Here is a 20,935-nt window from a genome sequence, read left to right as displayed (position 1 = left end):
AAAACTGTACATGCACCCTATCATATCTTCAGTTCTTAACAACTTCCTTCTCCAAATATGTAGTAAGGAAGTTGCGCTTAGAGGAGCTCATTTACTTTTTATAATATTTACAATATTTTCGTAATGAAGGATTCATTTGTGGAGAGAGAGAGCGCTTGCTTAATATGGTTGATATGGACATTCTGGGTCCATGTTCCCACAAGCATGCATTAAATATGCACATTTTCTGCCCCCATGTATCCCATAAAGAAACATAGTATATGGACTCTTTTCTTGGGCTTTCTTGTATTAGAAAATTAGGTGGGATTAGGATGGCGTTGCACCGATACAGGAAATTCATTTCTTGCATGAGCACCATAAGGTTGCATTCCTATACATATACCTGGGAGTAAGCCCCATTGATCTCAATGGAACTTACTTTTTAAAGTGGCCTAGAGAATGCATGCTCCAGAGCAGTGGACACCGGTGCTGATTGTGGCTCATAGAGAAGAAGGAAGAGAAGCCAATAGTAGGTGGGGCCATAACAAATGGCTGGTGGAGCCAACTCATTCCAGTATCCCCCCTCCCCAATCCTCTTCCCTACTGGATTAAACAGGAGGAGGTTGGGGGGCTATTGGGTTGTTTTTATTTTGATTATGTATTTTGTGGTTTTATATTTTGATTTTATTCTGTGAACCGCCCTCCGGGTATAGGGCGGTATATAAATTTACTCAATCAGTTGACAGCCAGTACAATATAGGCAGGTGTTCATCTGGTTCAGGGCAGACTTGAACTCCATGGGGCAATCCCTCATTTATTCTAATTCACCAGCCTCCATTGCTTCTGAGGTCTATGTCATATGTGTATTCTTTCATCCAAAGATGTGTGTGGTAACCTGCGTACTTGTGGCATCAGTTTTTACATTGCACTTCATATGCAATACTGCATATTTTCTTAAAATAGGTTTATTTCAGTGTAGAAAATAAATGGCCCCATATTAAGCAACTGGTTTTGTACTTGTGAAAGTGGAGAGCATTTTTGTCATGTGGAAAGCAGGCCTTTTCAATCATCCAAAAGAAAGTCCTAAGCATTCAGTCATAATGTGAAATGTCCCATTGATCCACCTTTCTCTATTTGTTTGAACAGACCTGGTTTTGTACATTAGGGGCACTAATTTAAAAAAACAAAATCTGGCCCCTTCTTGGAGCAAAAACTTAAGTCTGCCATCTCAACATTTGCAAATCAGGTAGTCGCTTGCAGAACAATCACAGAAATCCAGCAAATATAAATGGTAAGGCTGCCTGATATTTAAAACATTTTAGTTTATTACCAATGGATAACTCAGCTGAATCATGCAATTTGCATATTGCCCAAACTGTAAGATTAATTAGTAATTTTTGTATTGCCTGTGAAAATGCTGTAAGGCTGTGCTCATATGTACGGTACATTTACTTTGCATAAGCTCCACTGACCTGAATGGGATTTACTTCCAAATAATCATGCATAGAAATTGGGCTTTTGTTAACTTTTTCAAATATACTTGTTGGGTCTGTTACTATGTTTTCCCAGTGATTTTTTATGAAAACAGTTTTCACACATCTACTGCTCGAACTCAGAAGTTGGCATCCAAAAATAAAATGAAACAATGGTGTTTGCCACCATAATCACCATGCACATATCTGTACATAGCTGAGGTCTGCTGCTCACACTTTGATGCAAAGTGGGAGAAGCAAGCATCTATGTTTGATACAAAACAACTGCTAAAAATTAAAAGAATTACCTGAAAACACTGTACATGTTTCTTTCAGCTAATTAGGCAATCTGCCCAGGTGTTTAGCACCAAGGCATCATCAGCGCCTTAATTGGAACAGCATTAATCAAAAGCAGAAGTCTAACAATAATTAACCATGCATCATTACCATAATCTAGCCCCTTTATTACATAAGATTCACAAATTACTTGAAGTATCACAATAACCCCTGTTAATAATTATTGCCTGACAAAACTACAAATTAGCTCTTAAATTACACAAAAGCTGACAGGCACAACTATTCTGTATGACATGGGAACACGAAGCATTCCAAGAGCTGGCAAAGGCTTAAAAACCAGGGGGTGGGCAGTTTGTTTTGTAAAAGAGAAAGAGAGAGCAACATACCTTCCGCTATTTTGCCCTCTGTGATGTGGGAGAAAGAATGAAAAATTGCTATCCCCTCTCACCTCACACCAACATGTATACACACTGCAGACACAAGTTAAACATTTCTAAGGTCCACTGTTTTCAACAGAAGAGATACTCACATGCCTTAATCTACCTTGCTGAAATCAGTGGGACCAAAAAGACTTAATTTTGAGTGGATCATGCCCACATAGACATAGTTTCAAGTTGCACAAAGCTGGAATTGCTTCTGAATTTGGAGTCCTTGTAACCCAGCCTAAGCATTTGTTCTAATATATAGTGTTCCTTATCTTGGCTATCTTCTCATAAATTACGTTGAAAATTAGCCTGACCTTATGTTTTTGCACTGTGTTCACATATGAACTATTTTAAGCTCCTCTCCTTTTACTTTGTGTGGGAGAAACAAAGCTTATTTTTACAGGGAGCTGAAAATGATTTTCACGTGTGTAGGTGGGCTATGGTCAGCTCTTGCCAGTTGAGCTGTAAATTACATTATTATAATATTAGCAATTATTTGCAGACACATCATTAAGTGATTATTCACAAGAAGGAAAACAAGGCAGAAATGAAAGCACTGTAACAGTGTGGCCCAATTTTAGGGACCACGGGGAGCTAATTCTTCAGACCCATACAACTTGCACAGATGAAATTTTTAAAAATATTTTAAAGTGGAACAGCTTTCCACATAGCTCTAGCCCTGATCCTAACGCCAACAGAAGCACTACACGGCATCCTAAGTGTGCCTTATCGTAGCATGCCAGTGCTAAATATTCTGCATGCAAGGCAGTGAATGAATTTGCTAAATCCACAGGCAGGATAACTAGATCCATAATCACCACATACTGAAATGGTTGTGAGGACCAGCCGTTAGGTGCCACTGCTCTTCAACGCTCTTACAACTCTGCTGCTTTTCCATTAATTTTCAGTACACCATGCTGCACATTTTAACTGACTACCTCAACTCGTTTTTTTCTGCTGGTCTTCCTGCCACAGCTACAGATAGACCTGGTGTCAGCTGCAAGGAACCAGGAGCCCTGCCAGGGCCTCATGGGGCTGATGCGTACCCACCACCAGCATTGATCTCTCTTCCATTGTTGCCACGAACACTGTGGCCACCAGCAGCACTGCAGCTAGTAGTCCTTCCTCACTTGCATGGCCATGTTTATGGGTTCAGGACCTTGTTAGATGTGCAATAATGCTTGGGTTTTGCCTCTGTGACCTTGTTGGTCTGTTGTATATTCAGATAACCTCCCCCTGTTCCTATAGGGTAGTCCTCCAGAGTCGGAGAAACGCGCAGGAAAAAAACTTGGAACATGGAAAATAATGCAATGCCAGTTGTTTTATGATGACCTCAGAAAGCTTTTTATTTCTTTTGTTTGTGGTCCAAAGCAGTTTGCTTCTAAATGCATATTCCACACCTTATTCCAGTCAAAAAGCTTCAGTAACAGCATCATTAAGCAGGCTATTCCCCAGAACAGGGAAAAGAAAACCCACTGTAAAATAACTACAGTTATTAGGTAGCCCAACTGCACTATATAAGAGATACTGTGGTGGTTTAAAAGCGCACAAGCTCTCTGTTTACTCTTTGAAAGAAAAGGGGAAATAAAAGGAGAACTAGGAAGAGAAAACAACCATTGCAGTTGGTTTGGTTGTACTAAGAATAATTGCCGTCAATATTGATTAGTCCTTAGGGACCATGCTGAATTTGAAATTTGCAGGCGGTGAAATCCCAGATGATATGTACACCACTTGTTATGGCTCCTATGTTTAAACATCTCAGGAAAAAATGTGAAACTAATGGTCTCACATTGGGTATAATGTGTTATCATATAGCAAGGCTACTCCTGTCACCAAATAACGAATTCCAGAAGGGTAGCCACGTTAGTTTATATCGCAGGAAAATACAAATCAAAAGAATCTTGTGGCGCTGTAAGACTAAGCCATTTATTGTGGCATGTGCTTCTGTAGGTTACAGCCTGCTTCATCAGAAGGATGCAGCAGCCTGGAAAGCTGGTAGGTATGTAGTTTTACCTAGTGAAGGTAAACCATAAGAGATTTTGGTACACAATACAATTTGTTAATGATGCCTTAGACTGTAATCCTATACTGACTTACTTGGGAGTATGCCCCACTGAACTCAGTGAGATTTAATCCTGACGAGATGCATATATAATAGCACTGTAGAAGCCAGCTTAACATTTTGAAAGTACAAAACCTATGTGATTTTAAAATACATATATGGCACCTTCAGGGATGTGTGAAAGGCACACACACATCTAAAGGGCAGGTTTCCACATAACATACATGGAATCCCTGACAGAAAAAGGCTCCCGCTTCAGTGTCAATTGCAGAGAAGCAGCATGAGGTATTTTGTTTTAGTTATCAGTGGAAATGTTATCTAAATTTTTTAAACTCTAAGGGTTCTTCCAGACTGTCACTATTATATGGAAGGAACTTATGATCATTCTTATGCTACTTGGTCTAATTTTTTGGTATACATTAATTCAACTGAAATGGAACATAGACCCTTAGTGGTTATGTTTTAGAAGATTAGGCTGTTTTCCTCAGTGCCTTGGATTGTGACTATAAAAGATGCATCACATGAATTAAAGTCTGATATTACCTTTCCTATCTCCCACCTCCCTCTTACCCACTCCATTTTTCTTTCCCCCTTTTCTCTCTCTTTCCTTCAGTATGTTTAATATTGTTTATATTTTGTCTTATTTTAAAAATTAATAGTTTCTTCTAAAAAAAATCTTAGTAAAAATCAGGCAATCTAACCACTGCATGAGTTTTACACAAGCAAATCAGGATGAATGCTGAATAAACAGGCTGTCCAAACAGTATGCATTTGTTTGTAATTAATTTGCAAAACAGATAGGTCTTTTTTTCATGGCCACGTACATATTTCATTGGAATGGGCTGGAGGACTTTCCAAGGGGAGTAAGCATCTTAAAGGATGAAGAAAGCTGTATTTCTAATGGAAATATAGATAATGTTGGCACCTGTCTCCATCTTATTCAAGAGAGTGCAGTATATAGAAGGCATTCCTCAGGTATCCGAAGCCCAGACTATTTTGGACTTCGAAATATGTAACAACATAAATCAAATACAATTTATTGTGTGAATGAATTAAGGACTTGGTTGTTGAATTATGTAGCATTTTCTGAGAATTTGTTCCTAGAGAAACAGCACCGCCTACAGGCCAGAACACACTCAAGCAGGCTTTGGGAATCATTTTCCATTAACAAATTCTTAAGGCCGAATCATACGCAGCTATGCCCCAAATCATCTCCTAAGTGACTTTTCGGAAGGGAAATAAATTGCTATCAGTGTTTGCTCAGATGTAACTAGTTAAATGATAATTTTACGATTATCATTTGCTCCCAACTATGGTCCAAGCGTTTGTTGAGAACTTTTGACTGTTTGATTTTACATATAGGTTCAAATGCCAGGTGCAAATGTACATCTCACCCTGCATTTTTCACAATATGGGGCACAAGTCTGATATCTAGTACATCCCATTTAACTACTTTTGAAGACCTCAAGACGTAAATTTAATTACCATATATGGTGGAATTTATTTTAAAAAATGGAGATTATCGATTTGTACATTTTCTCAATATGTTTGGCAAAACCAGCTCTTTTGACACTCCGATCCAACCGTGATCAGCTGAGGTGCAGAACTCGTCGCCTGTTCTCATTTCCCATCCGCTCAGTGCTTGGTTTTGCAAGCTCGCTCCCAAGAACCCCACATTAAAATGCCTTAAAAGATATATTTATTTCATTAGTTGGGTATACAGTATATGGATAACCTGCCTTTCTTTCCTCGCGGATGGAACTGCGCCACCAAGCTAGCCTTGTTTCCATAATAAGGGAAAGAGACGGGGCTCTTTCGAGTACGTATTTAGAATTCCCCTTCTTCGCCCTCCCCGAGCCCGGCCACAAGATAAGCCTCCCCGCCCGCCCTGCGTGGCTTTCGCTTTCGGATCCGGCGGAGGCGCCTCGGCTACCGAGCGAGCGACATGGCGTCTGCCTGGAGGAGAGCCTCGAGGGCTCGGCCGCTGCAGCGGCGCAAGCAGCGGGGATGAGAGCAGCGGCCGGGCGCTCGGGCGCGGCCAGGTGAGCTGCGGGTGGGGCGGGAGCGCTGCCTACTCGCCTTCGAAGGCGAGGACAAGGCGCCCGAGTGTCCGCGGGGGAAGCGAGGCTGGCGGGGTCGGGCTGGGGCTGCGCCTCGGCGGGTCCCCCGCGCAGTCTGGAGCTTCTCGGCGAGGCGGTGGAGGCCGGGACAAGCCGGGCTCCTCCGCCGACCCTCGCACAGCTCGGGCCTTGCAGGCTGGCGAGGAAGGGGAAGGAGGGAAGGAAGTTAGCAAGGGATGGCGGCGCTCATGCGTCGTCTAGCGCCGCCTTCCCGAAGGAAATGGCGCTGAAATAAAGGGTCTGGTCTCCTGAGGGATGCTGGTTATATATGGCTGCAGACTTGTGTTTAAAGTGTCTATGGTTTTAGGCTTCTTTAATTGCATATTTCTGTACAGTAGTACCTTGGTTCTCAAACTTAATCTGTTCCAGAAGTCCGTTTCGAAACCAAAGCGTTCCGAAACCAAGGCACACTTTCCCATAGAGAGGAATGCAAAATGAATCAATCCGTTCCACACTTTTTAAAAACAACCCCTAAAACAGCAGTTTGACATGAATTTGACTGTCTAACGAAATAAAACGAAAGCAATAAACAATGTATTGCAGTCACAGGATCAATCAGTCAGTAGCTGAAGTGGGTTCCACACAGTCACAAAACCCCCAAAAAGAGCTGCAAAAACAAAAATGCAAAATAAATAGCAAAAACAGACAGACCTCAGTGTAACACTCAAAACGGAAGTGTGGCACTCAAAACGGAAGCATAACAATCAAAACGGAGCACGTTCTACTTCCGGAAAAAGTTCACAAACCAGAACACTTCCGGGTTTCCAGTGTCTGGGTTCCAAGTTGTTGGAGTACCAAGGTGTTTGAGAACCAAGGTACCACTGTATTGTGTCTTACATTGCATATTCAGTGTTGTGAGCCACCCTGAGTTGCTAATAATAATAATAATAATAATAATAATAATAATATCCCACCCATCTGGCTGGGTTTCCCCAATCAGTCTGGGCGAATTACAGCATATATAAAAACATAATAAAACATTCAACATTAAAAAACAGAATATCTTATACAGACTATAACCAATAAATCAGTGGAAACATAAACATAAAAATAGTCAGTTTAAAGTTATACCCACATTAAAATAACCGCCAACGGAAGAGCACAGTATAAAATCCACATAATAAGTAAAGTGTTCATCATTAAGGCCCTACAAAAGCCTTCCCTGTTTTTAAATAATGTTTCAGTCGGCTCAAGTGAGCTCAACTTGCACAGGTTTGGATGGCAAGAGCGCCAGTAAGTGTGTTTGTTGCCTTCATTGTTAGGGCCAAACTACAAAGCAGCTCTTACGTATTGCATTAGAATGAAAGGCATCTTTTTTGGGAAGTGTGTGGCTTAGCATCTGGAAAAAAATGAATAATAATCAAATAATAAGTGTGCCCCAAGGGCGTTGTTGGCGACATTCTTCAGGGGCGTGAGATTGAGCAGCAGAAATCATAACCAGGCATTTTGACTGAATGTGCATGGGCTGAAAGGGGGGAAGGGAACAGGGGCACACCCACAATCCCTGCCCCAAACATCCCCACATGTTCAGCTGAATGCACTGAGAAAGTCCAAAGTGCAGCAAGTCCATGCAGGGATTGGGGGGGGGGGGGCTTGTATGTCCCCTGTGTGACAAAATCCTGCCTTGACATGAGAACCTTAATCTTAAGTGGCTGATGCATAAATATTGTTTCATAAAGACTATTATTATTGGTTAAGACTTCCTTTTTCAGTACCTTAGCCTCTTCTGTCACCCACACCTTTTCTTTCTTTCTTTCTTTCTTTCTTTCTTTCTTTCTTTCTTTCTTTCTTTCGTTTTCTTTGGGGGAGGGTTCTGCCTTGTTTTTTCCTTTACTACTAGTTCTCCTCTAAATCTTTCATTGCCACAATTTCCCCTCTCTCAGCCCAAATTTTCTCATGCATCTTGTTTTTAAGAGTATGACAAGATCCAGAAGGAGAGGGAAAGAAATGATTTGGGACAGAGTATCATATGGGCAAAAGATAATTAACGGATGCCACGCATATTAAATGACAGTTTGGAAGAACGTTTCATGTTACCCTTTTGGAATCACTGTTTTCTCTGGGATTTTGAAAAAAAATATTGTTTGGTATACATGCAGGAGTCACATCAGCGCTTACCCACCTGTAGAGACCCCGCATAGGATGTTATTTTAAACTATGATGACATTTTTCATGGGACCACTGCATTTCTACAAACTTGGTGAGTTAAATCTAGAAAGAATTTAACAGCACGCCCTTCTTTTTCTTCTTGTCTCAGCTGCCTTCTTTGCCTTTGTCAAATAAATTTGATCCTCAACTAGTTTCTAGTCTCACTCTGCCCAGGCTCGAAAGAAGACAGCTTTTATAAATAAATGAAATTATGCTTAGAGTACCTGAGTCTCTTAAGATAAGGGAAACAGACTTTTGCCTAGCTGCTAAAGGAGCTGAAAACATGCACCCAAAGTTAAGCATTTTAGAACAGCATTTAAGTGGCTGCTATAGAAATTTAAATGGCACCTCCAGTTTCATTTGATTTTGAATTATTGTTTCTGGACTGTAGAAAAGAACATGGCAACTATTGATTGTAGCGGAAGGGGGATCCAAAATTGGTCCAAGGAAGCCTGAATTTGAACATGGAAATAAATCAGGCTACTTTAAATTGAGCCCTATTCAACTAACTTTTACTCAGAGTAGACCCATTGAAAGTAATGACCCTGACTTAACAGGTGCATTCATTTCAATGGGTCTGGTTAGTTGAATCATGTTTTGGGGGAGGAGCGGGCAAAGTCCCATTGCACTAATGGCAATTGCTGCGCTGGCTGCCAACAGCACAACAAATTACTTGAATACGGCCCAATTTATTTTTTAGACATGTTGTATATTGATCTCAGTATAATGTAGAAACATTAATATTTTAGAAAAAAATGTAAACACTAGGAAGGAGAGAGAGTGCAGATATGTGGGATGTGGAAGGAAAGGCATTTTCATTGGCTTAGGACTACTAGGAGCCATGGAAGAGGAAAGGGGGAATACAGTGGTACCTCTGGATGCGAACGGGATCCGTTCTGGAGCCCCGTTCGCATCCTGAGTAGAACGCAGCCCGCGTCTGCACATGCGTGGGTTGCGATTCACCACTTCTGCGCATGCACATGACGTCATTTTGAGTGCATGCGCGAGCAGCGAAACCCGGAAGTAACCCGTTCTGTTACTTCCAGGTCGCCGCGGAGCACAACCTGAAAACACTCAACCTGAAGCATATTTAACCCAAGATATGACTGTAGAACAGGGACGCAGGTGGCGCTGTGGGTTAAAGCCTCAGCGCCTAGGACTTGCCGATTGAAAGGTCGGCGGTTCGAATCCCTGCGGTGGGGTGCGCTCCCGCTGCTCGGTCCCAGCGCCTGCCAACCTAGCAGTTCGAAAGCACCTCCGGGTGCAAGTAGATAAATAGGGACCGCTTACCAGCGGGAAGGTAAACGGCATTTCCGTGTGCGGCTCTGGCTCGCCAGAGCAGCGATGTCACGCTGGCCACGTGACCCGGAAGTGTCTCCGGACAGCGCTGGCCCCTGGCCTCTTAAGTGAGATGGGCGCACAACCCCAGAGTCTGTCAAGACTGGCCCGTACGGGCAGGGGTACCTTTACCTTTACCTATGACTGTAGAACATACCTTAGACGTGATTGGTTGCCCTGCCCAAGGTCCCCTGACACACATTATCTTGTGAACTTGTGAAAGCCACAAATCTCAGCTGTTGTGCTTTTCCCAGGAAATACATTCCACTCAGCATACAAACAGTTTCAAGAGCGTTTTCTACATTGCACAGATACTTTAAAATTTCATATATCTATTGTTTTAATTTATAGTGTACATCAGTGCTCTGCTCTCTGCTCTGTGCAGTTTACTTGGTAAGTATTTTTAAACTTCTTAACATTTGCTGCCTGGTTCACGTTGTATGTTGTTGCTTAGGAGGAGCAAAATGTACAGCTATTTCATCACGTATGATTGGCAAACCTGTACTTACAACTCTTCTTTTTTGCCACCACAAGAAACCTCGGTTCAACTCAAGTTGAAAATGGAGCCACGGGATTTTGAGTACATATTGACGTGGGAAGCTGGAAATAACACAGGGACTCCCACATGCTACAATGTGATGTATAGAACAATAAGGTACCTATGCTTTTTCTAAAATACATTCCCACATTTTGTAAATGATTGTGAATGACTGATATGGTGCAAGCTCAATATTGGCGTAGGTGTATCTAGTTATGTTCCTGTTATATGAAGAACAGAAACAAAGAGTTATCTGGAAGATTAAACACTAACAAATTTGGTATGGCATGTGATTTTGCAGACATTTTGAATTGCTGTTTTATATCTAGTTGGGAAGTACTGATTGTTCATTGGCTCCTCCTTGTTTCCATTTAAAGTTATCCAGCACCAAACATGAAGATTGTTACAGAGTGTTCCAATATCACACGTTCATTCTGTAACTTGACAAAAGAGTTTACAGATCCCTACGAGTCATACAAAATAGTAGTGCAGCAGGTCACAGAAAGCGGAGTACATTCTTCAGATACTTCATTCAGTCCATATGCTGACAGTAAGTAATTTGCTCCTTATTTATGTTTGAAGCACATGCCTTATGCTTCCTATAAGTCCTAGGTCAACCGCACAGATTTCACACTGGCCAAGGCAAAAGGTAGAGGCCAGTTGTCAAACCCCACTAGGTCAGCTCCCAGCAGGGCTCCAAAGCTGTCAGTGCCCTGCCCCACGGGCGGAGGAAGGGGGGCGGGGGGAGTGCAGCACCACTGGCACCATGGGGGAAGGGGGTACCATCACGGCTGCCCCCCTGGACACGTGCCACACCCCAGGACGTGCACCAACCTCGCCTCTGCCTGCTCACCGCCCCTGGTGCCAGAGCATGCAGCTTGGCCCCTGCCCTGCTTCTACTTGTTTTAATTGATGCTGCCGAGGCTTCCACAGTGGCAGAGCCCTGGCACCAGCAACCTCATGCAATTCTAGCCCCCCAAACCCCCAAGACTCGCTTCTTCTTCAGTGTATTATTTTCAGTTATTTAGATCATTATTCTTTAAGTGCCAAGAGGTCCCGAGGTCCTGACAAGCTTTATCTCCAGCTCTCAATGGGCATCCTCTTGCTTTTCAATGGAATGAATGGCAAACTACACCCCACTAAGATCAGAACTCAGGACTAGGTGGCGTATTCAGAGCAGACTTTCAGGAAAGCAGAAATGAGGATCAAAGAAGGCTGAAGGCCAACAAGGTAAGAGGCTTAAAGGTCGGTTTGGGGAAATTTCTAATCAGTAGAAGCCCCGCCATACCTATTTAGCCTTCAATCTGAAAGAAGCATACCTGGGAGAACGTTGTATCATTTCATTTGAGATCTTATGTCCAAGTTAGTAGTGCATTGGATTGTAATTTCATTAATTTCTCTAGGGCAGAGCTTCCCAGTCACATTGATTCCTTCTTTTCTTCCTTTCTTTGTTCAACAGCATGCCTAACACCACCCCAGTTTGAGATTTCTGCTTGTCCAAGCTGCGCAAATGTGACAGTGAAACTTTCAGCCTCGTTACTTCATGTATACCAAGAGCTTGATTATACGGTCACAGTGATAAGAGACAATGTCAAGGAAAAGGTCGGTTGCTTATGATTAAAAGGGAAATGGTAGACAGTATCAAAATTAATTCAATTCATCTGTTAGAAAGCTGCTATTTCTGTTTCTAGTTCAGGTATATCCAAACTTAATGGTTCTTCACCCTGATCCATCGCCCTGTCTATCCTCCAATGCATGCCTAGAGTTCCTATCTGGGTGGGTTTCACCCATTCACTTCAATGGAGTGGGCAGCTCCCCATGTTTTGCCCTTTCAGTGGCTGTTGACTTTGAGATAGACCAGAAGGGCTGTATATATTTTGGAATGCCAGCAGGAATTGCTGGATTGAGATGTTTTGGATTAATAGGGTAGACCACTTCCCATGCCAGTACTTGAGGATTGGGCATAGCAACAGCTAAACCAGCAGAGTCCAAAGGCCAGAGGCTACGTTGGTATTGCTGTGCCTTTGCACTGTCGCTGCAAGAAGAATTGGCAAGGCAAATATTTAGCATATGAACAGAAATGATAATGTTACTTATATATAGCTTTTTGTGTTTCCAGAGCACTTTAGGAAACATTTTCATAGGTATCCTTACAATAGCCCATTACATAGGCTAGTGTAATTAACCCCCCATATTGCAGATGCTGGGCTTTGACTGCAAAAGAGTGTGCAAGGTTGTGTCTTGACCTCATGGAAAGGTGAGACTTTCCACGTAACAGTCAAGTGTGTTTTATCAGCATTTGCATTTGCCCTTCATATGACATACTCATTTGTCAATCTTTTTCTTCTTTTCTAGCGTGTTGTCAATACAACCAGACAAGAGAGTTTCCACACTGTCATTGGAGATTTGAGTTTCAATACAAATTATTGTATTGCTGTTGATTTGAAAACAAGTCTAAATAACCAGTGCACTCCATCTGTCCCCAAATGCCTTATCCTCAGCTCCAATAATATATCAGGTATAATGAATTAAGGGGTGGGGAGGGGTTGCAGAGAATTAATTTAAAATGATTGTTTTCTTAATTTAAAAAAACTAAGATTATTGCTTTTAGTATTTCAAGTAATGGATTTTTAAAAAATTATTATGAATTTTGGTAGTCTAAAAAATATATATTATGAATTTTGGTAATCTAGTGTGCTGTGTGCCCAATAAAACCAGAGTGTTTCACAATAGCCCCCATATTCACTGTTCTTTAATCACATTCTTTTTATCTTACAGGTCATATTATACTACCAGCGTTGTTGGGCATATTAATGTCATTGGCAGTAATACTCACTCTATTTGTCCTGTATAAAGCCGGTGTTATTTGCTTAAGATCGAGGAAATGGCCAAGAGTCTTGGTATGTAGCCTTTGGACGGATTCTTTTTTTAAGATAAATAGCTTAATAAGCTCTACTGTATGTATGTATGTATGTGTATAGAATTTTATTTATTTTCTATTTTTCTATTTATTTATTTTCATGAAGGGTCAGTCCCAGGGTCAATGCCAGTTTCATAGGGTCAGGTGATATGAGAGTTTGCCCTCTCTGCCTGGAGAGCTGCTGTCAGTGATGGACAAATAATCTGACCAGTTTCTCTATCCTGTTAACACTTGATCCTCACTGCAAGACGTGAGGTAACAGGGAACCAGGCAGAGGGCCTTCTTGGTGGAGGCGCACGCCCTGTGGAATGGCCTCCCATCAGATGTCAAGGAAATAAACAACTACTGTGTCTGACCTTTAGAAGACATCTGAAGGCAGACCTGTTTAGGGACGTTTTTAATGTTTGATGTTTTATTGTGTTTGAATATTCTTCTGTTGTTGTTGTTGTTGTTGTTGTTTGATAGGACTTGTAATCAACAGCACCACAACATTTACATTTAGCCTTGTGTCCCGGGTATCTGGCCTCAAGACCATAAAAAGCTGGAATAAATAAGTGAAGAAAGAACCAAACTGCTCAGGGCTTTTTCAACAAAACCCCCTTTATTGAAAATGGAAGCAAATCCCAATGAAAGCCAAAAGAGTCTTACATCTGTGGAGGGTTTTGGGATTAAGGCCAAAATATTGACATCCAATTAATATTTATTAATATTAATATTCAACTATGTATCACACCCCCCATCTTTTTTGAAGGCATCTATTTTATTTTTCCCATCTGTAAATTTCAAAATTGTTTTTCTTTTCAGAGCATCATACCAAAATTAGACTATTCCCTTTTTAAATCAGAACCGGAAGAAGTGCACACCGTCCAGGTCACCCAACAAAGTAAAAAAAAAGTATGTGGATACAATTCCGATGAAGAGGACAGTGAAAGCATTGCTGGAAAAGATGATTTATATACTGCACGTGGTTTTTTGGGGCAGACTTCAAAGTCCTGCTCGCAGGAGGACAGCGCAGAGCCACCGTCCCTAGACTGCTCATCCACTACAAGTGAAATAGCTGACCCCCAGGATGAGGAAACAGAAAAGCTTCTGCTCATAGGCTGCTCATCTGCTCCAAGTGAAATGCCTAAACCTGTAGATGCTGAAGCAGAAAACCTTCAGAATGATATTAGCAAAGAAGAAAGCCCAACAATTCAAATATTTCATCCTTCTCCTGAAGTGGACTCCCCTAATGAGCTAGACCTGGAGTGCAGCAGCTGTTCCAACGTAAACTTAAATACTGTGGTGCTAGGAATATCTGGCAAAAATGTGAATGCTTCTGCAACATTAAGCTCTTGCCAAGAGAAGGCTGTGGACTTGAAAGAGTTGTTGTCTGATGCATTCGAACCGAAACATATCACTGATGCGCTAGAAATGCAGAACTCTGACATTCATAACCTCTCTTGTTCCTGGCAAAATTCTAATGGGTCTGGAGGAAGTGAGTCATCGGATTCAGAAACGGACTGTATTGGTGAATACATGAGCAGATGAATCAAAGATGGATAAAAGAATAGCATCTTCCTGTACAATATATATTCCTAGTGTCAAGGGACTGGGTGGGATCTTCTGTCTAATGCTATCAGTGTTGTACAAGTACATATGAAAATTCAGCACTGTTGTGAATTCCCACAGCATTAATATTGTTTTCTGTTCTCTTTTTTTTTTAACGGGAACGCAAGCCACTTACTAATCTGCTTCCAGTATAACTGAGTACCCACAATCTGTCATGGCCTGGTTGGATGCAGAGAAATGATTGGATAAACCAGCTGGGGGATCACCAGGTGAAGAAGGCTCAGAGCCCAGGGAGTGGTGGTGGGAAGACAATGAGTGGTCAGAAGGAGAAGACAGAGAAAAGGTGTCGCAAGCTAACAGGGCTTAGTGAGCCTGCAGAGTCTGTGGTAGAGAAAAGTCTAGAATCAGAGGCAGAGACTGAAGCAGGAGGGTGGGAGGAGAGAGGCCAAGAGACAGAGATGAGTCAGGCTGATGAAGGCTCCCTGGTGTTTTATTCTACTGCAACAAGCTCCCCTTCCCCTTGTCTCCTAGAACCAGAAGGGGCATGAAAAGTGCAGAGTAGAGATTGGTGATGCGCAGACGTAACCTCCGATTGCTTGGGAAAAAGTCCTGGAGAGGAGAGGTAGCTATGGGTAGGTGGGGACCTTCAGTCTCAGCAACTGCCTTATGGGAGCAAACCTACCAGGCATGACTTGCTGCACTCATTAGGCCAGGCACTCCTGTACAGATTGTGTTTTTGCTAATAAAGAGTTAACTCCAACTTGCACAGTGTGACTTACTGCTGACTGACTCCTGAGACAACCATTTGTGAAAGCTGGAAAATAAACCCAGCTTTTTGTGTTTCTAGAATAGAATTAATTGCAGACATGGATCACAATATCTTCCTATCCTGTTCTATGTTCATTCTATATAACCACTGTCTTGAGGTTAGATTTGTCAATCACAGTTTATCAAGTGTTGTTGACCATGGTGAAGCACTTCACTTGTAATTAATTGACTGTGAATGGATTTCCTGTTATCTGTAATACATAGCCTAGGACCCATAATGTAACCCATTATGCCTGTTTATTCAGAGAACTGGAGGGTTCAGGGCCTTTAGATGGCCTATATGTGAACTTATGCTAGGGAATGCGTTCATTGTGCCTTGTTGATCCAATTCATACCTGTGTCTGTTTTTCTATCAGTATGAAGCATTCCCTCACCCTCATATTGTTGGCAGGATTTAAACTGGCTCTGTGATTTTTTTGTGTGGCAAAGACTCCAGTGATGTAATTAGAGAGGTGGCAAAGAGATATGCTAATGCACGTGACCTCTTTTCTGTCTGTCACACTGGGATAATCTTTGATCAGTTTCTCATTACAGAGAATCTGATTGTAGCAATTGTTGGAGTGGCTGGACGTAGGAAGGGGTTAATTTCCTTCATGAGCATAAATTACCCCGTGGGTGAGGTAAATCACAGGTGCAAGGTCAAATGAGCCAGTTGCAAGGTCAAATGGCTCGGAGCCAGACTATATTTGTGATTAATGTATGCCAGCTAGTTCAGTCTTGGTTAGTTGGTGTTAGAGGAATGTTGATATTTTGTATATTGAATCATAGAATATGAAGGGACCCTGAGGATCATCTAGTCCAACCCCCTGCAATGCAAGAATATGCAGTTGTCCCTTACAGGAATTGAACCCAGAACCTTGGTGTTCTCAGCACCACGCTCTAACCAACTGAGCTACCCGTATCTGAAAAGCCTACAAGCTGGAACTTCCTTTTCTGTGTATAACTTTTATCCAGAGCTGTTTGCTAAGCTTATTTACTTCTACAACAGTAAAAAGATTTGGACCTTAGTCTGCTTCTGTGTGGTGTCTGGTACTGCAAGCAAGATGCACACACTTAAGATGAGTGTGCATCTTATATCAGATTCCCAACAGCAGTGCGATCGTGTAATGTTAGCCTCTCAAACTGCACTTCACTTTCAAACGTGTAGCTGAGGGAGCTTAACTATCATATGTCCATTCTAAATTGCTCCTGAGCAACGAGGTTCCTTTTAAAAAAATAGAAAGACATCTCTGTGGCTTAACTGTATGCATTTGAATATAAAGAGTAGTTGTGGTTCGAGGACCCGATCCCTGCTTTGTGGAATAAAGACACACGGGCACAGTGTATAAGGTTAATGGGCAAGAAAAGGCCACAACTTTATTGATTACAGCAAGTGAGAAGGTATTGGCTTAGACATTGGACCACGAAAGATTGACTCCACCCACCTGAAGAGGGGTGAGCCTAAAGAGGGGTTATTCACCAGTAGGGGGAGCCTGTTGATGCAAATACAACTATAAGCTCTCCCATGATGTCACTGAGGGTTGTGCCATGGCCCCCCGCCACACAGGCAGGATCCACGACCGCCGGATTCCTTTAATGGAATACCCAAATTTGAAGGGGTAGGCAATGGCCACACCTTGCCCTTCCACACACCAACAACACATTCCAATGCCTAACCGCCCAATACCAAGAAAGTTGTGACGATTGCTACGAGGTAGGCGAAAAAACCAAAAGGCCTAACGCCAATTGGAAAAATTCCTACCGGGCAACCTGGGCGACCAACCATAGGTCCATAGCAAGGTCAAGAGAAAAGCTAAGCCCTAAGAGAGTGGTGGGTGGGCGACTCGCGATGCGAAGGTGAAAAAGTGAGGCGGAATGGCTGGCGTAGCAGTATCTTGAACCGCAAACCATGCCCCCACCAGGCCGCCCGGTTGGGCACCTACCTGTGGGCATGGTGCCAGCCAGGTGAGTGGGGCAGGGGGCATAATGCCCCCTGCGTGATGCAGAAATTGCATCCCGCCCACAACACCTCCCCTCTGGGAGGAGAGGCTTTAGCACCTAAAAGTGTCATTTGATATCACCATGTTTCTAAAATACAGAATAATTTATATCTTCTATATCAACTTACAGCAGGAAGAGCCATTATGAGTGGCAAGTAAGATTTCCTAAGGCCCAGCAGGTTGTTTGCTGTAGCTCTGGAGAGCTCTGGTTCAGACTAATGAAAGCTGGAGTAAACAACATCTGCGTGACCTATGGTTCCCCATCATTGCTGTGGTTGCACACATATTATTAGACTGTACTGCTTCCCATTTGCAACTATGGCAGATGTTCGTGAAGAGTCAACATATTTGGGGGAGAAATCTAGAATTCAGCTTTCTCTTATCAGCACATCACACCTTAAATCAGGTAGTAAATAGCTAACTGAGCCCCTTGAAGGAACAGGTGCCTAGTCTGGGAGTATTCCTGAATTTCAGTCTGCCACTGGAGTCCTATTTGGAGTCCTTACGTCCAGCATAGATTGATTTGTGAATACTAATAATTTATTTGTACCCCACTCCAGCTATGTCCATTCACAGACCTGGTAGTCTGGCCTCAGTTGCCCATGGTCTAGAGACCTCCTCTCTGCTACTGCCATACCATCTAAGTGGGGCTGCCCTTGATGATGGTGGGGCTGGTGCAGAATGAGGCTGCTAGGTTGGTGAGTTGGAGGCCCCATTAGCTAAAGTGGTACCTCAGGTTAAGAACAGTTTCATGTTAAGAACAGACCTCCAGAACGAATTAAGTTCTTAACCCGAGGTACCACTGTACAGCCTACGTCCCATGCCCCCACCTCCTAACAGTTTTTATTTGCCTTCTTTCGGTTCACCACTTCGTGACCTTAAGGCAGGCATGGCCAAACTTGGCCCTCCAGCTGTTTTGGGACTACAATTCCAATCATCCCTGACCACTGGTCCTGTTAGCTAGGGATGATGGGAGTTGTAGTCCAAAAACAGCTGGAGGGCCAAGTTTGGCCATGACTGCCTCAAGGTAAAGGGCAGTATGTAAATATCTATATAAATAAATAAATCCCTGTTGGTTGCATTACTGCAGAGAATGTGTTTCTTTTTCCATTGGTAGATATTGGCTACTACTTAAAACAGGGCATTTTGATGTGGAATATACCAAATCTGCTCTGTTGGTTCCTTTAAGGCAGTTTTTGAACACTTTCATTTTCTCCCAGGCATTTGCTCTTGTAAACTTCAGAGACCTATCCTGTTTATGATAACTTTCATTGACTTCCTTAATGGATTTGTTTTTGGAGAGACTTCATTCAAACAGCACATCAGAAATCTGAGACTGGTTGGCATCTGTCTTGTCTTGAGAGACAAGGGAGGAATGTGCCTTTTTAGGTGAAGTCAAACTGTCAAAAGGTTACAGCTGCTGCTGTGGCTGTAGAGACCAATAGGGAAGCCCCGGGTTTCATTGCAACTGGGGCAGATGCAGGCGTCCGGTTGTGCTGCTGCAGATGCACCATGGCGTTTCTTCTCACTAAACAATAAAAGATGAGTGGAGGCCTTACATTAAAACCACCTATATTTAATCATGAAACACGTGCCTTGCGGTTAAACACTTGCATGCAGCTGTTAACAGAGAGCACATCTAGTTTCCCCCATCTGCATTGCTTTCATATTGGTTTCAGTATTATACTGCTTATTTCACCAAACACCATGGAAAAGTGATCATTAACCCCCCTTTAATTCAGGATATATCTAGTGACCAGATTACTCTCTTGCTACAATTAACAATTAATTATTTTTATTAAAATATTTCCAGCCCCCCCTTTCAGGGTAAGCCCTGATAATTAGACTGCAATTGATGTGGGCCTGTATCTCAAATGTGCCTGCTTATTTCTATGTGGGCTTCCAACTGGCTTTCATTTTACTTGAACCACCATTTCAAAGCAATCCTGGGAGATTTGGCACACACTACAGTGTGAGGTTGAGTATTCCTGCAGTTAAACCAGACCGTGGTCCATGTTATCTCATTGAAGCAAAGTCACATCTAGCCAAGCAGGCATGAAGGCTATATACAGTGGTACCTCAGGCTAAGAACTTAATTCGTTCTGGAGGTCCGTTCTTAACCTGAAACTGTTCTTAACCTGAGGTACCACTTTAGCTAATGGGGCCTCCCGCTGCCGCCACACGCTTCTGTTCTCATCCTGAAGCAAAGTTCTTAACCTGAGGTATACTGTATAATGTGCAATGTCACAGAGTGTGGTGTTCACTCGTGCTGACAGCATTGTATTATTATAACTATTGCTTACTATTTTGTTAAATATTATTTGGAAAACTTGGAAGTATAATAAATAACTCTAAAATGCAGCATAAGATGAGAACTAAAAGGACGATTTTTCGATTCACAAAGCGCTGCCTTTCGGAAATCCCCCCCCCCCCCGGACGTCAATTCCATCTTTGAAATTCTGGTAATGGCCGGGAAAATCTGGACGTATGGCAGCCTTATGGAATGTCGCATGGGACTATGCCCTCCAGAGTGGGGTGGGGAAGGCATTGGCAGAAATTAGCTTTTCTCTTGGAAAAGAGACTGAGAGGAGATGTGATAGCCATCTTCAAATATCTAAAGGGCTATCGGGGGAATATGGAACAAGCTGGTTTTCTCCTGCTCCAGAGGGCAGGACCCAAACCAATGAATTCAAGTTACAAGAACAGAAATACTGACTAAACATTAGGAATAACTTTCTGACAGTAAGAGCTGTTCAATAGTGGAGTGGACTCCCTCCAAAAATGGTGGACTCTCCTTCATTGGAGGTTTTTAAGTAGATGTTGGATGACCATCTGTCATGGATGCTTTAGTTGAGATTCCTGCATTACAGGGAGCTGCACTAGATGGTCCTTGGATTCCCTACAATGCTACAATTCTATTATTCTATAGACAGAAATGCCTTTGATACGATATGATATCTTTATTGTCATTGTCCCATACAGAACAATGAAACTGAAAAATCTACATAAGACATTCAACCCCCTCTAAAAACTCTGAAACCCCATTTTAAAATACAATATACTCCTATATACTCCTTATACAAATGCAGAATTGCATTTGGGTAGAAACTGTTTCTCAGGCAGCTAGTCCTAGTTTTTATAACCCTGTACCTTCTTCCAGAAGGCAAAAGCTGAAAGAGATCATTTCCGGGGTGCGAACTATCCTGCACTATCTCTGCAGCTTTCTTATGGCACCTGGCAGCCTAGATTTGATCTAAGGTGGGAAGAGTGTACCCAGT

The 20,935-nt window shown here is 42.4% G+C and overlaps 1 protein-coding gene across 1 annotated transcript; it reads left to right on the top strand.

Annotated features, from left to right (window-relative positions):
- The first annotated feature begins 6,107 nt into the window (after positions 1-6,107).
- LOC310842893 (interferon alpha/beta receptor 2-like) lies at positions 6,108-15,610 on the top strand. The gene is made up of 9 exons (XM_083735130.1): positions 6,108-6,277; positions 8,455-8,555; positions 10,193-10,234; positions 10,376-10,496; positions 10,757-10,929; positions 11,839-11,981; positions 12,735-12,897; positions 13,158-13,279; positions 14,104-15,610. Exons 2-9 carry the CDS (start codon positions 8,513-8,515, stop codon positions 14,827-14,829), a joined length of 1,533 nt encoding a protein of 510 aa, XP_083591256.1. The 5' UTR covers positions 6,108-6,277; positions 8,455-8,512; the 3' UTR covers positions 14,830-15,610.
- Positions 15,611-20,935: the final 5,325 nt, after the last annotated feature.

Source organism: Podarcis gaigeae (assembly GCF_964106915.1).
Source record: "Podarcis gaigeae genome assembly, chromosome: 4".
Lineage (NCBI taxonomy): Eukaryota > Metazoa > Chordata > Lepidosauria > Squamata > Lacertidae > Podarcis > Podarcis gaigeae.
The sequence above is the reverse complement of the archived record's forward strand: the minus strand, read 5'-3'. Positions and strand labels throughout refer to the sequence as shown.